General features: G+C 40.7%; 1 protein-coding gene across 7 annotated transcripts in view; it reads left to right on the top strand.

Moving 5' to 3' along the window:
- CPEB3 (cytoplasmic polyadenylation element binding protein 3) overlaps positions 1–17592 on the top strand; it is a 95601-nt gene that overhangs the window by 33221 nt on the left and 44788 nt on the right. For 5 of the 7 annotated variants that reach the window (XM_083363851.1, XM_083363849.1, XM_083363850.1 and 2 more), the window contains 2 exons: positions 7812–7971; positions 16345–16401. In XM_083363851.1, the coding sequence (XP_083219977.1) occupies positions 7812–7971; positions 16345–16401 (217 nt within the window). The remainder of the gene's footprint in view (positions 1–7811; positions 7972–16344; positions 16402–17592) is intronic. The other 2 variants (XM_083363852.1, XM_083363848.1) reach the window with 1 other exon arrangement.

Here is a 17592-nt window from a genome sequence, read left to right as displayed (position 1 = left end):
ACTCTTCCCCCCCCCCCCGTCTGACTCCCTGCCTGACCTTCACTGTCTTCTTGCTCCCACAGCTTATCAAGCATATTTATTTATTTATTTATTTTATTTTAATTCCATTTATATCCCGCCCTTCTCCGAAGACTCAGGGCGGCTTACAAGCTTAGCAGTAGCCTTCATTCCATGTATATGCCTGCTTATTGGGGCTTTCACACACACCCCAAGCGGCATTATTACAAAGTCAGCTTAATTGCCCCCAACAATCTGGGTCCTCATAGCTGGCCTGGCCTTTTGTGAGGTAGCTGCTGGCTGTATGAGGCTTTCTTCTCCAGGTCATGCATGGGAATTTCCTGAAAGGACCTGGGAAATCTGGCTTCATGTGGCCAGCAGTTCCCTCACAAAGGGCCAGATGAGCAAACCTCAGCGGCAGAAGACAGCAAGAAGACAGCAGAGGTCAGCTGCGGTGGCAGAGTGCCTAGAACAGTGTCTTTATATTGTTCTGCTGGAACTTTCTGGGGGCATCTGGGGCTTTCTGGAGTGGCTGCTTTGTGCTGTGCTGCCGGGCTATGATTTCATGCCATGCTATTGGGAATAGAATAGAACAGAACAGAACAGAACAGAACAGAAAGGAACCTTGGAGGTCTTCTAGTCCAGCCCCCCGCTCAGTCACTCAGACAAGTGACTGTCCAGTCTCTTCTTAAAAACCTTCAATAACAGAGCACCCACGATTTCTGAAAGAAAGCTGTTCCACTGGTTAACTGTCTTCACTGTTAGGAACTTTCTCCTTAATTCCAGGTTGCTTCTCTCTCCGTGCGCCTTTGGCGTCTAGTCATGCCGGCCACATGACCACGGAGACGTCCTCGGACAAGCGCTGGCTCTTCGGCTTTGAAACGGAGATGAGCACCGGCCCCTAGAGTTGGAAACGACTAGCACGCATATGCGGGGGGAACCTTTACCTTTACCTTCTCTCTCTGATCAGTTTTCAACCATTGTTTCTTGTCCTGCCCTCTGGTGCTTTGGAGAATAGTTTGACCCCCTGCTTTGCACAGCAGTGTTGGGCCCTCCTAGGGGGGGTAGGACTTCCTGGGGTGGCTACAGTTTTGTGTTGTGCTGTGGCTTCAGGGCTTCTTGCCGCCTCAGAGCCATGACACACTGGGAAGCCACTGAGCTACTATGATTCTGGGGCTGCAAGGCAGGGTGATAAATGGCCAAAAGGACAGAGATGGAGGGAATAGGAGTTGGGAGAGTTGAAGTGGGAGAAAGCTGTCTCTTCCTTTGGGACTAGGTGGGACAATTCTGGAATGGCTTAGATCGGGGTAGGTTCTCAGGTAACAACCAGTGGGATTCAATTAACAATGGCAATGAGGATTGTTGAGATTGCCATTGCTAAGCGTTGTTGTCATGTGATGTCACACAACAGCATCACTTAGCACTTAGTTTTCTGACTCATAAGGATTTCACTGACTAATTTCTTGTAATTTACCATTTATTATGTCATTATTTCTTTAATTAAATGAATATATAAACTAATTATATCAACATTAAAATTTATACAATATGGATGTTACCACTATTACCTGAAATAGATGCACATGATCTAATAGAAAAATAAATAAATAAATAAATAATACTAAAACATAAATAAATATAATATTAAATTCTAGATTTCCTTTTATTGTTTCCTACTGGCGATTGCAACAAGTTATTTATAAATATTAAAATTCCCTCCACTATTTTTATATTACATATTTCTCCTATAAAAACCTGATGATTTTACTGTTGGATTCTCCATTGATTCTGCTTGTCAGAAGCTGGCTGTAAAGCTTGCAAATGGTATTCATATAACTGCAAACTGTGACAGTTGTAAACACCTGCTGTTTGCGAAGTGCCTGAATGTCAATCATATGAATAAGGGAACACTGCAATAATCATAAATGCAAGGAGTGGTTGCAGAGTGTCCTTTTAGCACCTCATAGCTTTGAACAGTCGCTAAACTAGACATTATACTAGTATGTATCTTCTACCTTTCCTATAATTATACTTCATTGAATAGCAATATATGTTAGTCGTAGACTGTAACAATTGACTGATGTTGTTAGAATGAATATTTCTATCAAACTAGTTCATAGTATTTAAATATTGATGTCCTGCAAATTATCTCTCTCTATATATGTATGTATCTCTATCTATCTCTCTATCACTATCACTATCACTATCTCTATCTCTATCTCTATCTCTATCTATCTATCTATCTATCTATCTATCTATCTATCTATCTATCTATCTATCTATATCTATGTATGTATTAGCTTTGATTATTAGCAAAATAATTTAGTTTGGTCTGGATTTAGTCTGCAGAATAGCAAGTGTTTGTAAATATTTTAAGTGATTCATGAATGAGAATATGTGAGCAGATTTGTATTTAAATCCTGGTGCTGAACTAAATATAACCATAATTTATATGTGATTGGTAAATGCTCAGTTAATTGTATAAGTCTAGGCACATAGTCAAAGAGGTAAGAATAATGAGTTTTTATTTTTTGTCCAACAAAAAGTCACTTTATGAGAGACTCTGACTTGCAGTGTTCCTGCCAGCTTTTCTATTCACTTTGCTTGTGGAAAGCCTGCAGGGAAGGTTGCAAAAGATTGCTCATTGCAACATCATAATTCAAGCTAGGCACATGAGTGCCCAGATCATGGTCATTTGACCAGGAGGACGCTCAATGCCCCCAACTTAGAGGACTGGTCATAAATTTCAAGGTTGGTTTTCTTAAAGTCCCTATTCAGAGAGTTTATATGAACATATTCCAACAAAGGAGTCTTTAATTACCTGTGATCTCTAGACTCTGTCAAGATGCCTGATAAATTCAATAAATTAGTATATTTTTTTTAGTCAGTAGACCTTGAAATTACACTGGCTTAATATCTTTCTGTTCAATCAGCTAAGGTACAGTTACCTGTTACGGACTCTTAACTTCGTCTCCTGTGTTTTTTCAGCTAGCTGTAAAGCTTGGGCATAGTTGCTAAACTATTGATTTCAAACTTTTTTTGTGGTCTCCAAGTGTCCTTTTTATTGCTGATTTAGGTGCAGTATTTTCTGAGAATTAATAAAAGGGCCAGGTCGTTTGGCCGATGAATAAAACAAAGAAAAAAGGGAGGAAGTGAATTTAGAGCACTAATTTTCTCTTTTTAGTTTACACATATTCAAGTTCTGTATCAATTTTAACATGTCCGTTTTACAGTTTGGGGCATCAGAAGTTGAAAAACCCTCTGTAAAATAATGTGACTACTAGGAGCTTATGTCCTCATTTCCCATTTGGTCATTAAAGCGAATCACTGTAATTGTTAAGGGAAACATCATGTATCCATGACTGTACTGTACTGTACTGTACTTCCTCCTTTCTACTGACTGCTTGTCTGTTGCAAAACACACAAATTGTGATCATGTGACTGGGATGCTGCAATGGTTATAAATGTGAGGATTGGTCGCAAAGCTAATTTTTTACACCATTATAACTTCCAACACTGATAAAGGAGGCAGCCAATAATCAAAGACTACTTTAAAGTGTAATCCCTAGTTACTAATAGATGCCATCGATAGTAAAAAAAATGTTTTAAAGAACAGTGTTAAACTACTGTATAAAATCAAATGTCACAATGGTTAGGAAATTTCCTTTGATATATCTATCACCAACTGTTAAGCAAAATCTTGAGGTGTACAGGTATTACTCTGTCCTGGAGGCAGCCGCAATGAGTTTTGGCTGCTCCAAAATTGTACCTCTTTCTGGGATGAAGCCATGTAGCCTAGGGTGCAGCAGCCTGTTGTCCTACAAGTTCCAGAGTTTCAAGCAGGAGATCTACAGTAACATAAGTGACTGATCAGTGAATGAGGGTGGTGAGGAGGGTATGGGATCTAGTGGGATGGGAAACAGGCCCATGGCCTGTGGGGACCCAGTGGTAGAGGATGGGGGAGATAGGCATGGGCATCCCTGCAGCACCCTGCAGTCCATCATAAGGGCAGGTGGATTGACACACATCCCAATTTTGTTCACATGCTCATGGGAGTGCTGCAGTGGTCATAACTTCAAAACCAGGTAGTAAGTAGTTTTTTGAAGTTACAACAACCAGTTGTAAGCCAAGGACTACCTGTACTGAGAAAAAATTTAATACTCTGAGAACACCGTGAGGCATCCAATTGCTCAGTGTAGAAAAAAGTGATTGTGCAAAGGAGTTGGTATATTCTAAGACAAGCCACATTGAGCAACTTTTCTTACCAGTAAATCCCTAGAGGTGGATTGGTAGCTTCACAGTTTTCTGGAAGGAAGTAACAATCAGCATAATTTCTCAGAGGAGAAGTGCACCAAGATCTTCCAGTCTTTGGTGCAGTTGGTTGCTACCTCTATCCTCTTTCCCAAAGGAGGAATAGCTCAGGCACGTTTAAAACTGTTGGTTGATTAAAGGGGATTGTATTAAGCATTAATTCACTTGCAGAATTTGCAGAATTGGCTATCCATGCATTAAATGATTGACCTGCAGAGACTTTATTCATTTCTCTTTCTTCTTTAACAATGATCTTCATTATTGGCTGTTGTATTTTTATGCAAAGCACCAAAAAGTTAATTGGTAGAAAAAAATGCTTTATGAATGAGGTCATCATTGTGTTGGATAAAAAACTAGCAAACAGAACGTTTAAAATATATTCATATTTTATCTTCTGTATATTCATGTATAAAGGTAAAGGTAAAGGCTCCCCCGCACATGTGTGCTAGTGGTTTCCAACTCTAGGGGCCGGTGCTCATCTCCGTTTCAAAGCCGAAGAGCCGGCGCTTGTCCGAGGACGTCTCCGTGGTCATGTAGCCGGTATGACTGGACGCCAAAGGCGCATGGAACGCTGTTACCTTCCCACCGCAATGGTCCCTATTTTTCTACTTGCATTTTTATGTGCTTTCGAACTGCTAGGTTGGCAGAAGCTGTGACGAGTAACAGGCGCTCACCCTGTTACATGGCACTCGGGATTCGACCCGCCAAACTGCCGACCTTCTGATCGACAAGCTCAGCATCCTATACTAAAAGGATAAATTCGTTTTAGTATTAGTTTTAGCTTTTTGTGTTGTTGTTATTTTGCTTGTAACAATTACAAAGTATTTTGGACAAAATATTACTGTGTAGCTTGGATTTCAAGAAATGCTCTATATATCATATAATGTCTGGTCTGGGAAACTCACAGAAAGTATTTTTCTGCTACAGTTTTACCAGACAAATTTAAATTTAAATTTCTCTTTCAGAGCATTTATATTGAAGATTTTGTACCTCTCTGAAAGTAGCTTCAACATTCTATTTTAGCAATACATGCATTGTACATCTGGATAAACTTACTTTTGGTACAGCTGAGGCACAAGAGGATTTGGCAGACTTCTGTTTTTAGGCATGCAGCAGTGGAATTCCATAGGTCTCCCATTCACAAAAACTCTTCCTCAACCATAGGTACTCTGGTGGATCTTTAATAAACCTTTACCAGTAAATCTAATCTTAATTTTTCTAATCAGTTTTTAATATGGCTGGGCAATGCTTTGGATCCAACTCTAAATAATGTTTCCAAATGCATGGAAACCTGAGAATAAATATGGTTATTTTAATGAATCACAAATAGTGATTTATTAATATAACCATATTTATTATAACACATTCTACTAGAGAGAAGTTGCTTGAGGATGGGTTCCAGCATGAGTCTGAAAGCTCGGAAGAATTTAAATGCAGGAAAAATGACATTCCCATGGTGAGATAGTTCAGATTTGGTGGGAATGGTTAAACATACAGAAGAAGTATTGGAAATATGATAAAAGATGTAACTCCATGTATATATATATTCCTTTCCAACAGTAAACAAGTGCAGGTTATTAGCTAAAAGTTTGGATATTTGTGGAAATAAATTCCTCTTAAATGATAATTATACTCTCTCTCTCTCTCTCTCTCTCTCTCTGTGTGTGTGTGTATGTGTGTGTGTGTGTGTGTGTGTAGGTTATATAAATCAGATGGTTCCTCAAATTATACTTATTTTTTTCAAGCTGATTTTGGTAAATGGAGCCTAGTGCTGTCTTTTCTTGTAGAACAGACATGTCAAATACAAGGCCCGGGGGCCGGATGCGGCCCGCAAAATGGTTTCATGTGGCCCCCGAAGCCATCCTGGAAACAGTGAAGGAACAGCCCCCACTGCCTTGGCCCTGGCCCAGAGACCCTCCTTCTGCCAGAGACCCTCAGATCTGTCCCACTCCTGCCCAGGCCCCCATAGGCACCCTTGATGCGAATGATGTAGAGCTGGCCACGCCCACCCAGTAGGCCATACGCACGCTAGCCATGCCCACACAGTAGGCCACGCCCACCCTGGCCATACCCACCCGGCCCCCTGAGGGCAACCGCAATGCTGATGCGGCAGTCAATGAAATTGAGTTTGACACCCCTGTTGTAGAAGATGAGAATACCAAAATTTAACAAAAAGAAAGTATTTGGAGCCCAAAAGTTATGAACTTTTTATTTTATTTATTTTTTAAAAAATATAATTATCCCTTCGGTATTAATTCTGTGTGTACTTTGTTCTTGCACTAAAAAATAAAAGGATTTTCAAGATCTGTATACTGCTTATTAGTCTGTTGTGCTTCAGTGCATTTATCTGCTCCCAAGTTGTTTGCACAATTTTACTCTGCACAAGGGTTTTGTATCTAAATAATTGTTTTATTTTGCAAGCTGAAAGTGTGTAGAGCTTTCCTTGGGTGCAAACAGTATTATTTTCAGGATGTATTTCAAATTAAGATGTTGTCATTTCTTGGTTACCTTGAATCTTGGCTTTTGTTTATCAACATACTTCAAAATTTAACTTCTTGTAATCTTCATAGAAACAGCAGTATGATTAAAATAATTGTCTTATTTTGCAAGCAGAAGGGGCAGAGCCTTTCATTAGATGCAAATGGTACTATATGTAGGTTATATTTTAAATTAAGCTTATTTTATTTCCTTGCCTACTTTGTATCTTGGCTTCTGTTTATTAACATACTTTGAAATATAAAATTCATCTTGGTAAAGTATCTGTCAACTCTAACTCTACTTTTTCTGTACTGTATTTAATTCTTATGACCTTCATAGAAATGTTAAATTATATTTTTAAAAAGTAAGAGGTTTTACTATAAACAGTGATTTGGATGCAGAAAATTGTCAGCAATATTCCATTCACAAATTACCTTGCATCGCACTGTTTCTCTATTTCTAAAGTGTTTTTATGCTTGAAAGAAGCTCTACAATTGTGCTTGATGGTTTTGAAGAAAGAGAAATACAGTTGCAATATGCTTGAAATTCAAATACATGTATCTTGACACAAACTCGTTTAATTGGGAATAGAGGAGGCTCCTTCGTCCCATTCTAGATCATGGATATACATGACAGTTAATATCATATAATTTATATGTCAGTTGTTTAATCTTTGACCACTGTACACTTTAATAGATCATGCTAAATGTGTGAGAAAATAGGATATATGGAAGCCTTTGCTTTAGAATGCAGTTTGATAGTGGAAAAAATACATTTGTGCTAATATCTTAAAAAAATATACATTTATATTTGCTACAGAAAATTATATTTCTGAAGAAGGATAAGTATGATCCTCCTGTTAACTTGTCTTCCTGTTCTCAACATTTGTTAATAGAATTCTTAACTTGAGCTTTGCATATTTTTGCTAATCTTACCATAATTTGTGATGAATGGAATAAGTGTTAAATGACTGCATTATTTAGTGACAATTTTGTAACGGTCCTTTTTTTTTGTTTTTTTCCTAGGACCGGAATCGGCCCTATGATACTTTTAACTTGCACTCTTTGGAAAACTCATTAATGGATATGATAAGGACTGATCATGAACCTCTTAAAGGTAAACACTACCCTCCCAGTGGCCCACCAATGAGTTTCGCTGATATAATGTGGAGGAATCATTTTACAGGTTAGGAATATTCATATGTTCATACTTACTTTAAAAGAAAATCAGCTTTTTTTCTGCTATAACATTTTGATGTGTTATTGCTTTTTTTTTGCTAGTAAATAAATTGCTAAATGTTTAAAGCTACTCCTTGATTTTAGAATCTCAGTTAACTGAGGTGAAAAGTAAGTATACAGTATGATTAATGAGGCAGTTAGATGTCAAAGCCTAGTTTATGGTTGGCCCTTTTTCTCCAAAAATATCTTAGATCATTCATTTTAAATTTACAGTCAAAGAAATAAACATAATCTTGAAGCACCTTTCTTGTTCTATTTGAAAGGAGCGTGTGTAACAAACTGGGGGCATGTGCATTTTCAATCTTGTTAGATAGACGGGATGCCAGAGATTTTTGATATATATAATTTCCAAAGTAAACAACTATTACAATTAAATTTGAAAATCAAGGCATAATTTCTCATGAGAGCACTGGCCCTTTTTCTACAGCTTTTCTATTTTTAAGAACTCAGTAAGTGTGCAACTTGGCATATGAATAAGAACAATCTTAAAACTAGAAAAAAATGACTAAATCAGCTCCAATTCCTAATTCAGTATATTTCTTAAATAATCCAACCAAGGAGAACCATAAATGATCCAGAAACACTTACCAACTGAAGCTTAATACATTTAACTTCTTTCTGAGTGATGTACAAAGTTCAGTCAAACAATTAGAACAAATCAAATAAGGTTCATTCCTCTAGAAATGACAGTGCCATTAGTCCTTGCATTAGTGGTATCCCACCTGAATTATTGTAGCAGATTTTTTTAGCAGGTCTTCCTAACTCTGCTTTCTGACCACAGTGCAAGATGCTCTTATTTGTGTGCTTCTAGATCTTTCCCAACCCATCCCTATTTCCCTTGCTCCCTTCATTGGTTGAGTTTTTAGAGGCATTATCACATCTAGCACTGGTTTATGTCATTATTTTGTTAGTTGTATAGTTATTTTGTTCACAACTGATGATGCTAGTGCTCCTTATTTGTTGTCTGTATTAAGATTCTAGCTAGGCTAAGTGAAAAATATACAGTCAAAGGAAAACATTTAGTTTGTAAGATAGTCCAAAATCTCTTTTCCAAGTGCAGTCAGCTGAGTCATGTGTCTAAAATTATGCAATTCACTTCTAACCCTTTTTTAATTCTATGCATCTTGAATTGATTGCTTGAAAGCCAAGGAAAGATTTTTCATGTCAAATATGTTTGATAAATTCACACTTATCTTCATTTATTGGAAAATGGTATTACCGGTAGTTCAGAGTCTTTAAAAAATTTTGTGTTTGTGTGTGTGTGTGACCAGGTGGTTCCGCCCCAGGCGCCTAATGGACCCGGATCGGTTCCAGAGGGCGCTTGGGCCGATACCTATCACCCTTACCCACAGCCCAGTCGATGCTCTGGTGGAGGCCTGGGAAACGGCTGCCACCAGGGCACTCGACTGTGTTGTACCCATGCGACCTCTGACTCGGCGCAGATCCCGTTGGGCTCCATGGTTCTCTGTGGAGCTCCGGGAGATGAAGCGTCGGAGACGAGGTCTAGAGAGCGGTTGGAGATCCAGCCGATCCGAATCCGACCGATTGCAGTTAAGAACCTTCATAAGGTCTTATCTTGCGGCGATAAGGACGGCGAAGTCTAACTACTTTGCCGCCCTTATCGCGTCCGCAGATAATCGCCCGGCCGCCCTGTTTAGGGTGACTCGCTCCCTCCTTAACCAGGAGGTGAGGGAGGATCCCTTGCAGGGACGAGCCGAGGAGTTTAGTCATCATCTGACGGACAAAATCGCTCGGATCCGGACCGGCTTGGACTCTGACTGGGCAGAGTCTGATGTGGAGGAATCAGGCGGTCTTGAGCACGTTATCTGGACTGAGTTCGACCCTGTTTCCCCTGATGATGTGGACAGGATCATGGGGAGACTGAGCTCCACCACCTGTTTGTTGGATCCGTGCCCCTCCTGGCTAGCTTATGCGGCTCGGGAGGGAACACGAGGCTGGTTCCATGCAGTAATAACTGCTTCTTTGAAGGAGGGTGTCTTCCCTGCCGCCTTGAAGGAGGCGGTGGTGAGACCCCTCCTCAAGAAGCCTGCTTTGGACCCGACTGTTTTAAACAACTATCGTCCAGTCTCCAACCTTCGCTTCCTAGCGAAGGTTGTTGAGAGTGTGGTGGCGCATCAGCTCCCTCTGTTCCTGGAGGAAACTGATTATCTGGACCCGTACCAATCGGGCTTCAGGCCCGGACACAGCACGGAGACGGCATTGGTCGCGCTGGTGAATGATCTCTGGAGGGCTAGGGACAGGGGTTGCTCCTCTGTCCTGGTCCTATTAGATCTCTCAGCGGCCTTCGATACCATCGACCATGGTATCCTGCTGCGGCGTCTCAGGGGGTTGGGAGTGGGAGGCACCGTCCTACGGTGGTTCTCCTACCTCCAGGGCCGCTCGCAGTCGGTGTTGACAGGAGGGCAGAGATCCGCCCCGAGGTCTCTCATTTGTGGAGTCCCTCAGGGGTCGGTTCTCTCGCCCCTCCTGTTCAACATCTACATGAAGCCGCTGGGCGAGATCATTCGTGGTTTTGGGGTGGGGTATCACCAGTACGCTGATGATACCCAACTTTTTCTTTCCACCCCGAACCAACCCAGTGATGCCCTCTCCGTGATGTCCCGGTGCCTGGAGGCGGTTCAGGTCTGGATGGGGAGAAACAGGCTTCGTCTCAATCCCGCCAAGACTGAGTGGCTGTGCATATCGGCGTCTCGGGTTAACCAAGTTATTCCACCTTTAACGATGGGGGGTGAGGTGTTACCCCCCGTTGATAGGGCTCGCAACTTGGGCGTCCTCCTGGATTCACGGCTCAATTTTGAAGATCACATAGGAGCCGTGACCAGGGGGGCTTTTGCACAGGTTCGCCTGGTGCGCCAGTTGCGTCCCTATCTGGACCGAGACGCCCTACGCACAGTCACTCATGCGCTTGTGACCTCCCGTTTGGACTACTGTAACGCTCTCTACATGGGGCTGCCCTTGAAGACCACTCGGAGGCTTCAACTGGTGCAGAATGCGGCCGCGCGAGTTGTAATGGGGGTCTCCCGATACTCCCATGTAACACCTCTACTCCGCGAGCTGCATTGGCTTCCGGTTGCCCTCCGGGTGAAATTCAAGGTGCTGGTTATCACCTATAAAGCCCTACATGGCCTGGGTCCGGGATATTTGAGGGAACACCTGCTGCCGGCATCAAACGCCCTTCGCCCAGTGCGCTCTCACAGGGAGGGTCTGCTCAGGGTTCCGCCGGTGAGAGATTGCCGGCGGGTGACACCCAGGGATAGGGCCTTCTCAGTGGGAGCGCCTGCCCTCTGGAACCAGCTGCCGGTAGAGTTGAGGACTGCTCCCGACCTCCGATCATTCCGCCGGGGCCTGAAGACCTGGCTCTTTGAGCTCTCGGGCCCAGGCTGAGGAGAAAATTTTAACTGGGGTTTTAATGTACAGGGTGATTTAATGCTTTTTAATTGGTTTTAACTTTTGTATGTTTTGATTTTTAATTCCCTGTAAACCGCCCTGAGTCCTCAGGGAAAGGGCGGTATACAAATGCAAATATTAAATTAAATTAAATTATAATACACACACACACACACACACACATATATATAATATTCTATTGTCTCATCTGCTTAACGGGAATTGTAAAAATGAAAACAATAAAAATGTTAAATATGTATACTAAAATAGTTGAACAGTGTAGCATTAACAGAATAATAAAACTGGAGAATGAAATTGTTAAAAAGCTTGACAGAATATGTCTACAATTAAGGACGGGGAAAAAAGGCTAGACTAGCCTTCTTAGGAAGAGAAAGAGGTAAAAATTCCAGGATTTAGGATGGGAGGATCTGATATTTTAGATTATTAATCAATGTTACTGTTTCAAGGAGTATTATAGTTTTTAAATTACATACCAAATGATCTTATTACTTGTGTTTTGGACAATCTGGAATTCAAAACTTACTATCCACTATTACTGAATAAAGAGACTTGGCTGGTTCTCTCTAACAAAGTTAATGATTATTGCTGCTTGCTGTGATGTCCCTTGGGCAAAGGTTATCAACCACTGTTGCAATCCGGCAAGAAGTTAAAAACAGCCTATCAAAGATTTTCAGGGAGAAGGTAAAAGGAAAGTGGTCACTTTCAGGTCGATTGACTTTTGCAAACCTGGATACATACTGTGTTTCCCCGAAATTAAAACCCACCCAACCTGATTTTTTGGGGTGGGCCTAACATAAGCCCTACTCCAAAAATAAGTCGCAGGGGATGGGCATGGTCAGCACAAGGGGTAGTGAGCGCACAGGGGTTGATGGTGTCTGGCAGCACCCGTAGCCCGGCCATCCCTTGGCACAGAGCAGGTAAGTCTGTGCCGAAAGGCAGAAGCGGGGGAAGTGTTTAGGTGCCTATGGGCCACTTGGAAACTGAGTGATTTGCTCGGTTTCCAAGAACCCAATAGACGCCCAAACACTTTCCCCCTGAACGGAGACCTGATGGAGACTGGAAGCTCCGACTGGTTGTGAATGGGGTACTTGGAGACAGAGCTAATCGCTTTGTTTCAAAGCACCCCATTCACAAGCAGACAGAGCTTCCAGTCTCCATCAGATGTCTGTTTGTGGGAAAAGTGTTTGGGCGCCTGTGGGGCACTTGCAGCTGCACCCCCTCCACCTGCCTCGCCTTGTGGCAGTGGCACGGCAGGCCACACGGCCTCCTGCCACAAGCAGCCACAAGGGGCCACAGAAGTGGGCCAGCAGTCACATGGCCTCCTGCTGGATGGGGGTGTTGGTACCACTACCTCAAGGCGAGGTAGGTGTCGGGAAAAAAGACATCCCCCCAAAATAAGACCCACTGCCTCTTTTGGAGGCAAAAAAATATATAAGACCAGGTCTTATTTTTTGGGAAACACGGTAGTGAATTAAATTCTGAGAGATCCTAACATAAGCTAACAAGGAGAACCTTGAAATTAGCCTAGCAGCTATATTCAGCTGGGTAATCATCGTTTATAGACCTATTTAAAATTACCACATACAGTTTCATGAAAGTGTGGACAAGGCAAAGCCCTCTATAATCACTGTATACAACTTTAAACTGGTGGCATAGAATGAGGGATGTTGTTAACAAAAGATAAGGGCTGGCAGTGAAATTTAGCAAAGTGATTTATCGTTGGTCTGATTCTCTTGCATTGAAACTGCCAAGCAGTATTAAATACTGTATGTTCTCTATAGGTAGCCGTTTAAATAACCACTCATTCAGCAATTGTTACAATGGTGCTGAACAAGTAGTATTTACAATGAGTCCTCAAAGTTCCCACAGTCCCAGCACTCATGTGGTCATGTGGCTGCACTCTGTGCTTGACAACTGGCCTGCACTTACGACGGTTGCAGCATCCCAGAGTCATGTGTTCACCTTTTGCATTTGCCCCATTCTCTGCCAGCTTCACCCAAGGAAAGCCAAAGGCAAAATCAGCTGGGCAGGTGGCAAGTCACTCCAATAAGTTACAGGCAAACCATGCATCTTCCCCTCCCCTGCAGTAGTTACTTACTGGCTAGCTTGAACTTACTTAATGACCTGCGATTTTTGCTTAATGCTGGCAATAGGAAATGCTGGGATTTCCATCCCTAAACACCATGATCATGTGACATCTCACTTTGAAACTGCATTACTTAGTGATGGAAATCCTAGCACTCTCCTTTGCCGCTGTTAAGCAAGGATTACCTGTAATATTTGAATTCACAAACAACATTGTTAAAGTCAATATTTAACGAAACATTTCAACTGTTAAAAGCTTTTGTGACTGATTTGTTTTCTCAGTGTTATTGAGAATTGTGTAAGAGTATATGTTTAGTGGAGGACAAAAAATCCATACCTAACTGCTGCTACCTTTTGCCTGAGCACAAAAATGAAATATATTCCTGCCATTGACTAGGTTGAGTGGACTACCCCGTACAATATTTCTGTCCTTGTCTTTTTCCTTTACTTCTTCGCCTATCTTACCATCTAATTTTCGGCTCTGAGAATATTAAAATATACATCAAAATGGACATTTCATGCAATTCAGCATTTGCTTGGCATTCTGTGATTATTTAGAATAGCCTCCAGAACCAGCTGCAGATCTACCATAGACATGCAAAGAGAATGCAGAAACATCTTAAAAAATTAGGAGAATAGAGTAGCCCCTCTCTGGGAGTGTTTCTCTCATACTTACTCTATCTTGAGCAGAGGTCCCCAACCTTTTAGGCACCAGGGACCAGTTCTGTGGAGAGAGGTTTTTCTGCGGGCCAAAGGGGTTGTGGTTTTGTGTGCTGCCTGCATCTCACGGATGGGGCTTTGCTTGTTTGTGCAGACTGGTTGCTGGCATGCCGTAGCCCAGTATTGGCCCACGGACTGGGGGTTGGGGACCCCTGATCTAGAGGGTAAAATAGAGAACGTCTAAACTGGAAAGATTAGTATAGGATGGGTGGGAGCACTACTGTACCATAATCTGAAAACTGAAAAAGGAGGCTTAGTTATTTACTTAATTATTTTGAACCTAAGAATTTCAACCAGAAAGCCAGTTGTGTTTTAATGGTTTTGGTCAGTTATCATTTAGTTTTTAGCTCTTATTTTGCTTAAAAAAATATTAGTTTTGGATTATGATTCCTGGGTATTATACTGTAGCTGAAATAAAATAGAATGCATTCAGTTTTCTGCATCTGTGAGATTCTTTTGAAACCATGTCTATCATTACTAGTACCATTGAATGAAATAGTTTCTATAATGTATTTTAGTTTTAATTTGAGTGAAGAGCTTAAAATTATGACACTTTCAGGTTAAATCTTTTTATATTGCAATAACATATACAGTATGTGTGTATGGGGTGCGTTTTACCATTTTTGATTTTCTGAGAAAATAGTTGTTCAGTGTAACTTAAAAATAGAAAGCCAAAAAGCAGGTGACAAAATGTTAGGCAGGCAGTGCCTGGTAGAGTGATTGAATGAACACAACACGCACACACGCACATCAGATGTCACAGATTTGGTTCTATTTTTGTACCTGACTTTAGCAAAGGAAGAAAAAGTATTTTTTAAAGTGTTTAGCACTATAATTAGAAGCTTCACTTCTACATTACCAACTTGTATATAAAAACTTCTTTTAAATGGTTTAAATAACCATTTACTGTAATTTGGTTATCTGACCATTATTTTGGCAGACTTTTGTTTGCCGAATGGGATTCTTCTGGGGTCTTATCTGAAGTTTAGAAAGGATTTGTTTGCTGTACTTGGGCATAATTCACAACATACATTTCAGGTAATATCTTTTGCCATGTAGCAAAGAGTGAAGAATCTTCTTCAGCATTACATACTGGTACATTTAGAGAAAGAGTTTGAGTTTGGGGGAAGAGGAGCCTTCATGAATTGAGTATGCCTACCTTGTGAAGCCATATTATCAATTAGAGGCTTCCTACCCTGTGTTAAAAGAGATTTCTGTGATGAAGGTATCCTTAGGATGCTTAAAGTCTTTGGCAGTTTCTAGGGCTTCATATAGATTACCTTGTTTAATTCCTTATAACAACCTGCAAGGTACTTTACTATTTGCATTCTTGCAAGATAGATGGAGAGATGGGACTCAAGTTAAATAACTGACCTAAAGATGCTTTCAAGACATCTAAGATTCAGATCAGAAACTCTCTGATTCATATTTCCATTATCTTTACCACAGCACAATCTTGAATAAATTAAAGAGGCTTGTAATCATTTCCAGAAGCAGAAGATTTCATACACTCACCAGTTAATGAGAATCCAAACTACAGTACATGTATAAAATAGTCTTTGGCTTTTCTTGAGGAAGCATAAGTACATTATTTCTACTCACACTATCAGTAATCAAAGAAACACTAAAGAGCTAATGGTATCTTTTGACAACAAGAAGCTGCTAACATTTCTTCCCAGATTTCCTTGTTGAGTCAGTGGAATGGAGGTGAGGGAATAATGTGTTTATTTTTCCTCCGAAGCACAATATTTAACATTAGGTACTGTTTCTTGTTACAGTAGTTAATTGAAAAGTGTGTTTTCTGTTAATCTAAAAATCAAATTCCAACAATTAGAAATAAGAGCAGAACTATTTCCGTTATAAAGAAACCAATAAAAGGAGATTAACATGTTTAGGTTCATTTTTTTCTCAGTTTGTTATCTTTTACCTTTAATGAACATAACATATAGTAGTTATTCCTATACATCTTGTATAGAAGTAGAGATGGAACATATTTTGAAATGATTAACACTATTCATATCTATTTGATTTTGAAACTAGTTTTTTTTAAATCTAGTACTAAAAATCTGTTTAATTTTTTTTTTAGGTCGTATGGGTATAAATTTTCATCATCCGGGAACAGATAACATTATGACACTCAATAGTAAGTTTGCATCTTATTTTACTGCATTTTGTACAACTTGTATATTCGGTATGCTTTTTGCATTTATGTATCCATTTTGATTACAAAGGAAAGGGAGCAGAGGTAGATATAAAAGTCTCTGGATTCAGCATTCAAAAGTCTTATCATATCGTTCCAAACTGAAGGGATTCTTTTTAGAGAAAACTGATTGCAGAACAAGTATTTGTCGACTTACAACACTTTTGTTTAGTGACCATTCGAAGTTACAATGGCACTGGAAAAAGTGATTTATGACTGTTTTTCACAGTTACGATTATTGTGACATCCACCCCGTGGTCACATAATCTTCCGACAAGCAAAGTCAGTGGGGAAGCCAGATTCACTTAACAACTATTTTACTAACTTAACAACTACAGTGATTCACTGGACAACTGTGGCAAGAAAGGTCATAAAATGGGGCAAAACTCATTTTACTTGCCAATTGTGGTTGTAAGTCGAGAATACTACCTGTATTGGGATTGTAAAAATTTGTTCAGTATATTGGAGGAAACTAAAATGTATGGTAAAAAGCTTTGGGTTTTTGGAGCCGCTCTCATAGCTTAGGAGTCACAGCCCCAAGTGCTCCTACTACGGTAGTACTGGGACTACTTTGGTCTTTACTTTTCATAGTCTCTCTAATTTCTCTTTCAAGCTCTGGTTCTACTCCAGCTTCCTACATGCCTTCCTTATGTTGCTGTTACTTGGCACTGTTGCTTCTGTCACCATCCATCACAGCTACTGCCTGATTCCTGTCTATTATTCCGATGTCTGGTCAGTGCTTGCCTGTCCATCTGGGTCTGGAAATCAGGATCTTAGTCCTATTATTCTCCATGACCTTCTGTGGAATCTCTGTTCTGAATTAATCCATGCACAATGCAGTTGTTCCTGTACACGATGCCAGCTGGTTGTGCCATTCAGTGAAATAACCTACGGCTTATTGGTAGGGTTGTTGGACTGTCTCTGAGGTCTCTCTGGATAGTCTGCATCTTGGATGTTGTCTAGTGTGGTAGACCCCTCCTTCCATGGATCTGGTATTTATTACCTGTTTTTGTGCTGCTGTATTTTAGTCCAGCCCCCTCCAACCGCTTGTAGGATTTTTCCAGTGCACCCACCTGTCAATAATAGAATCCCATTCAGTGTCTTGTCTTACCATAGCTGTTCCTCTGTTCTTTC

Source organism: Vipera ursinii (genome assembly GCF_947247035.1).
Source record: "Vipera ursinii genome assembly, chromosome: 5".
Taxonomy (NCBI): domain Eukaryota; kingdom Metazoa; phylum Chordata; class Lepidosauria; order Squamata; family Viperidae; genus Vipera; species Vipera ursinii.
This window is presented reverse-complemented; position numbering and strand designations above follow the sequence as displayed.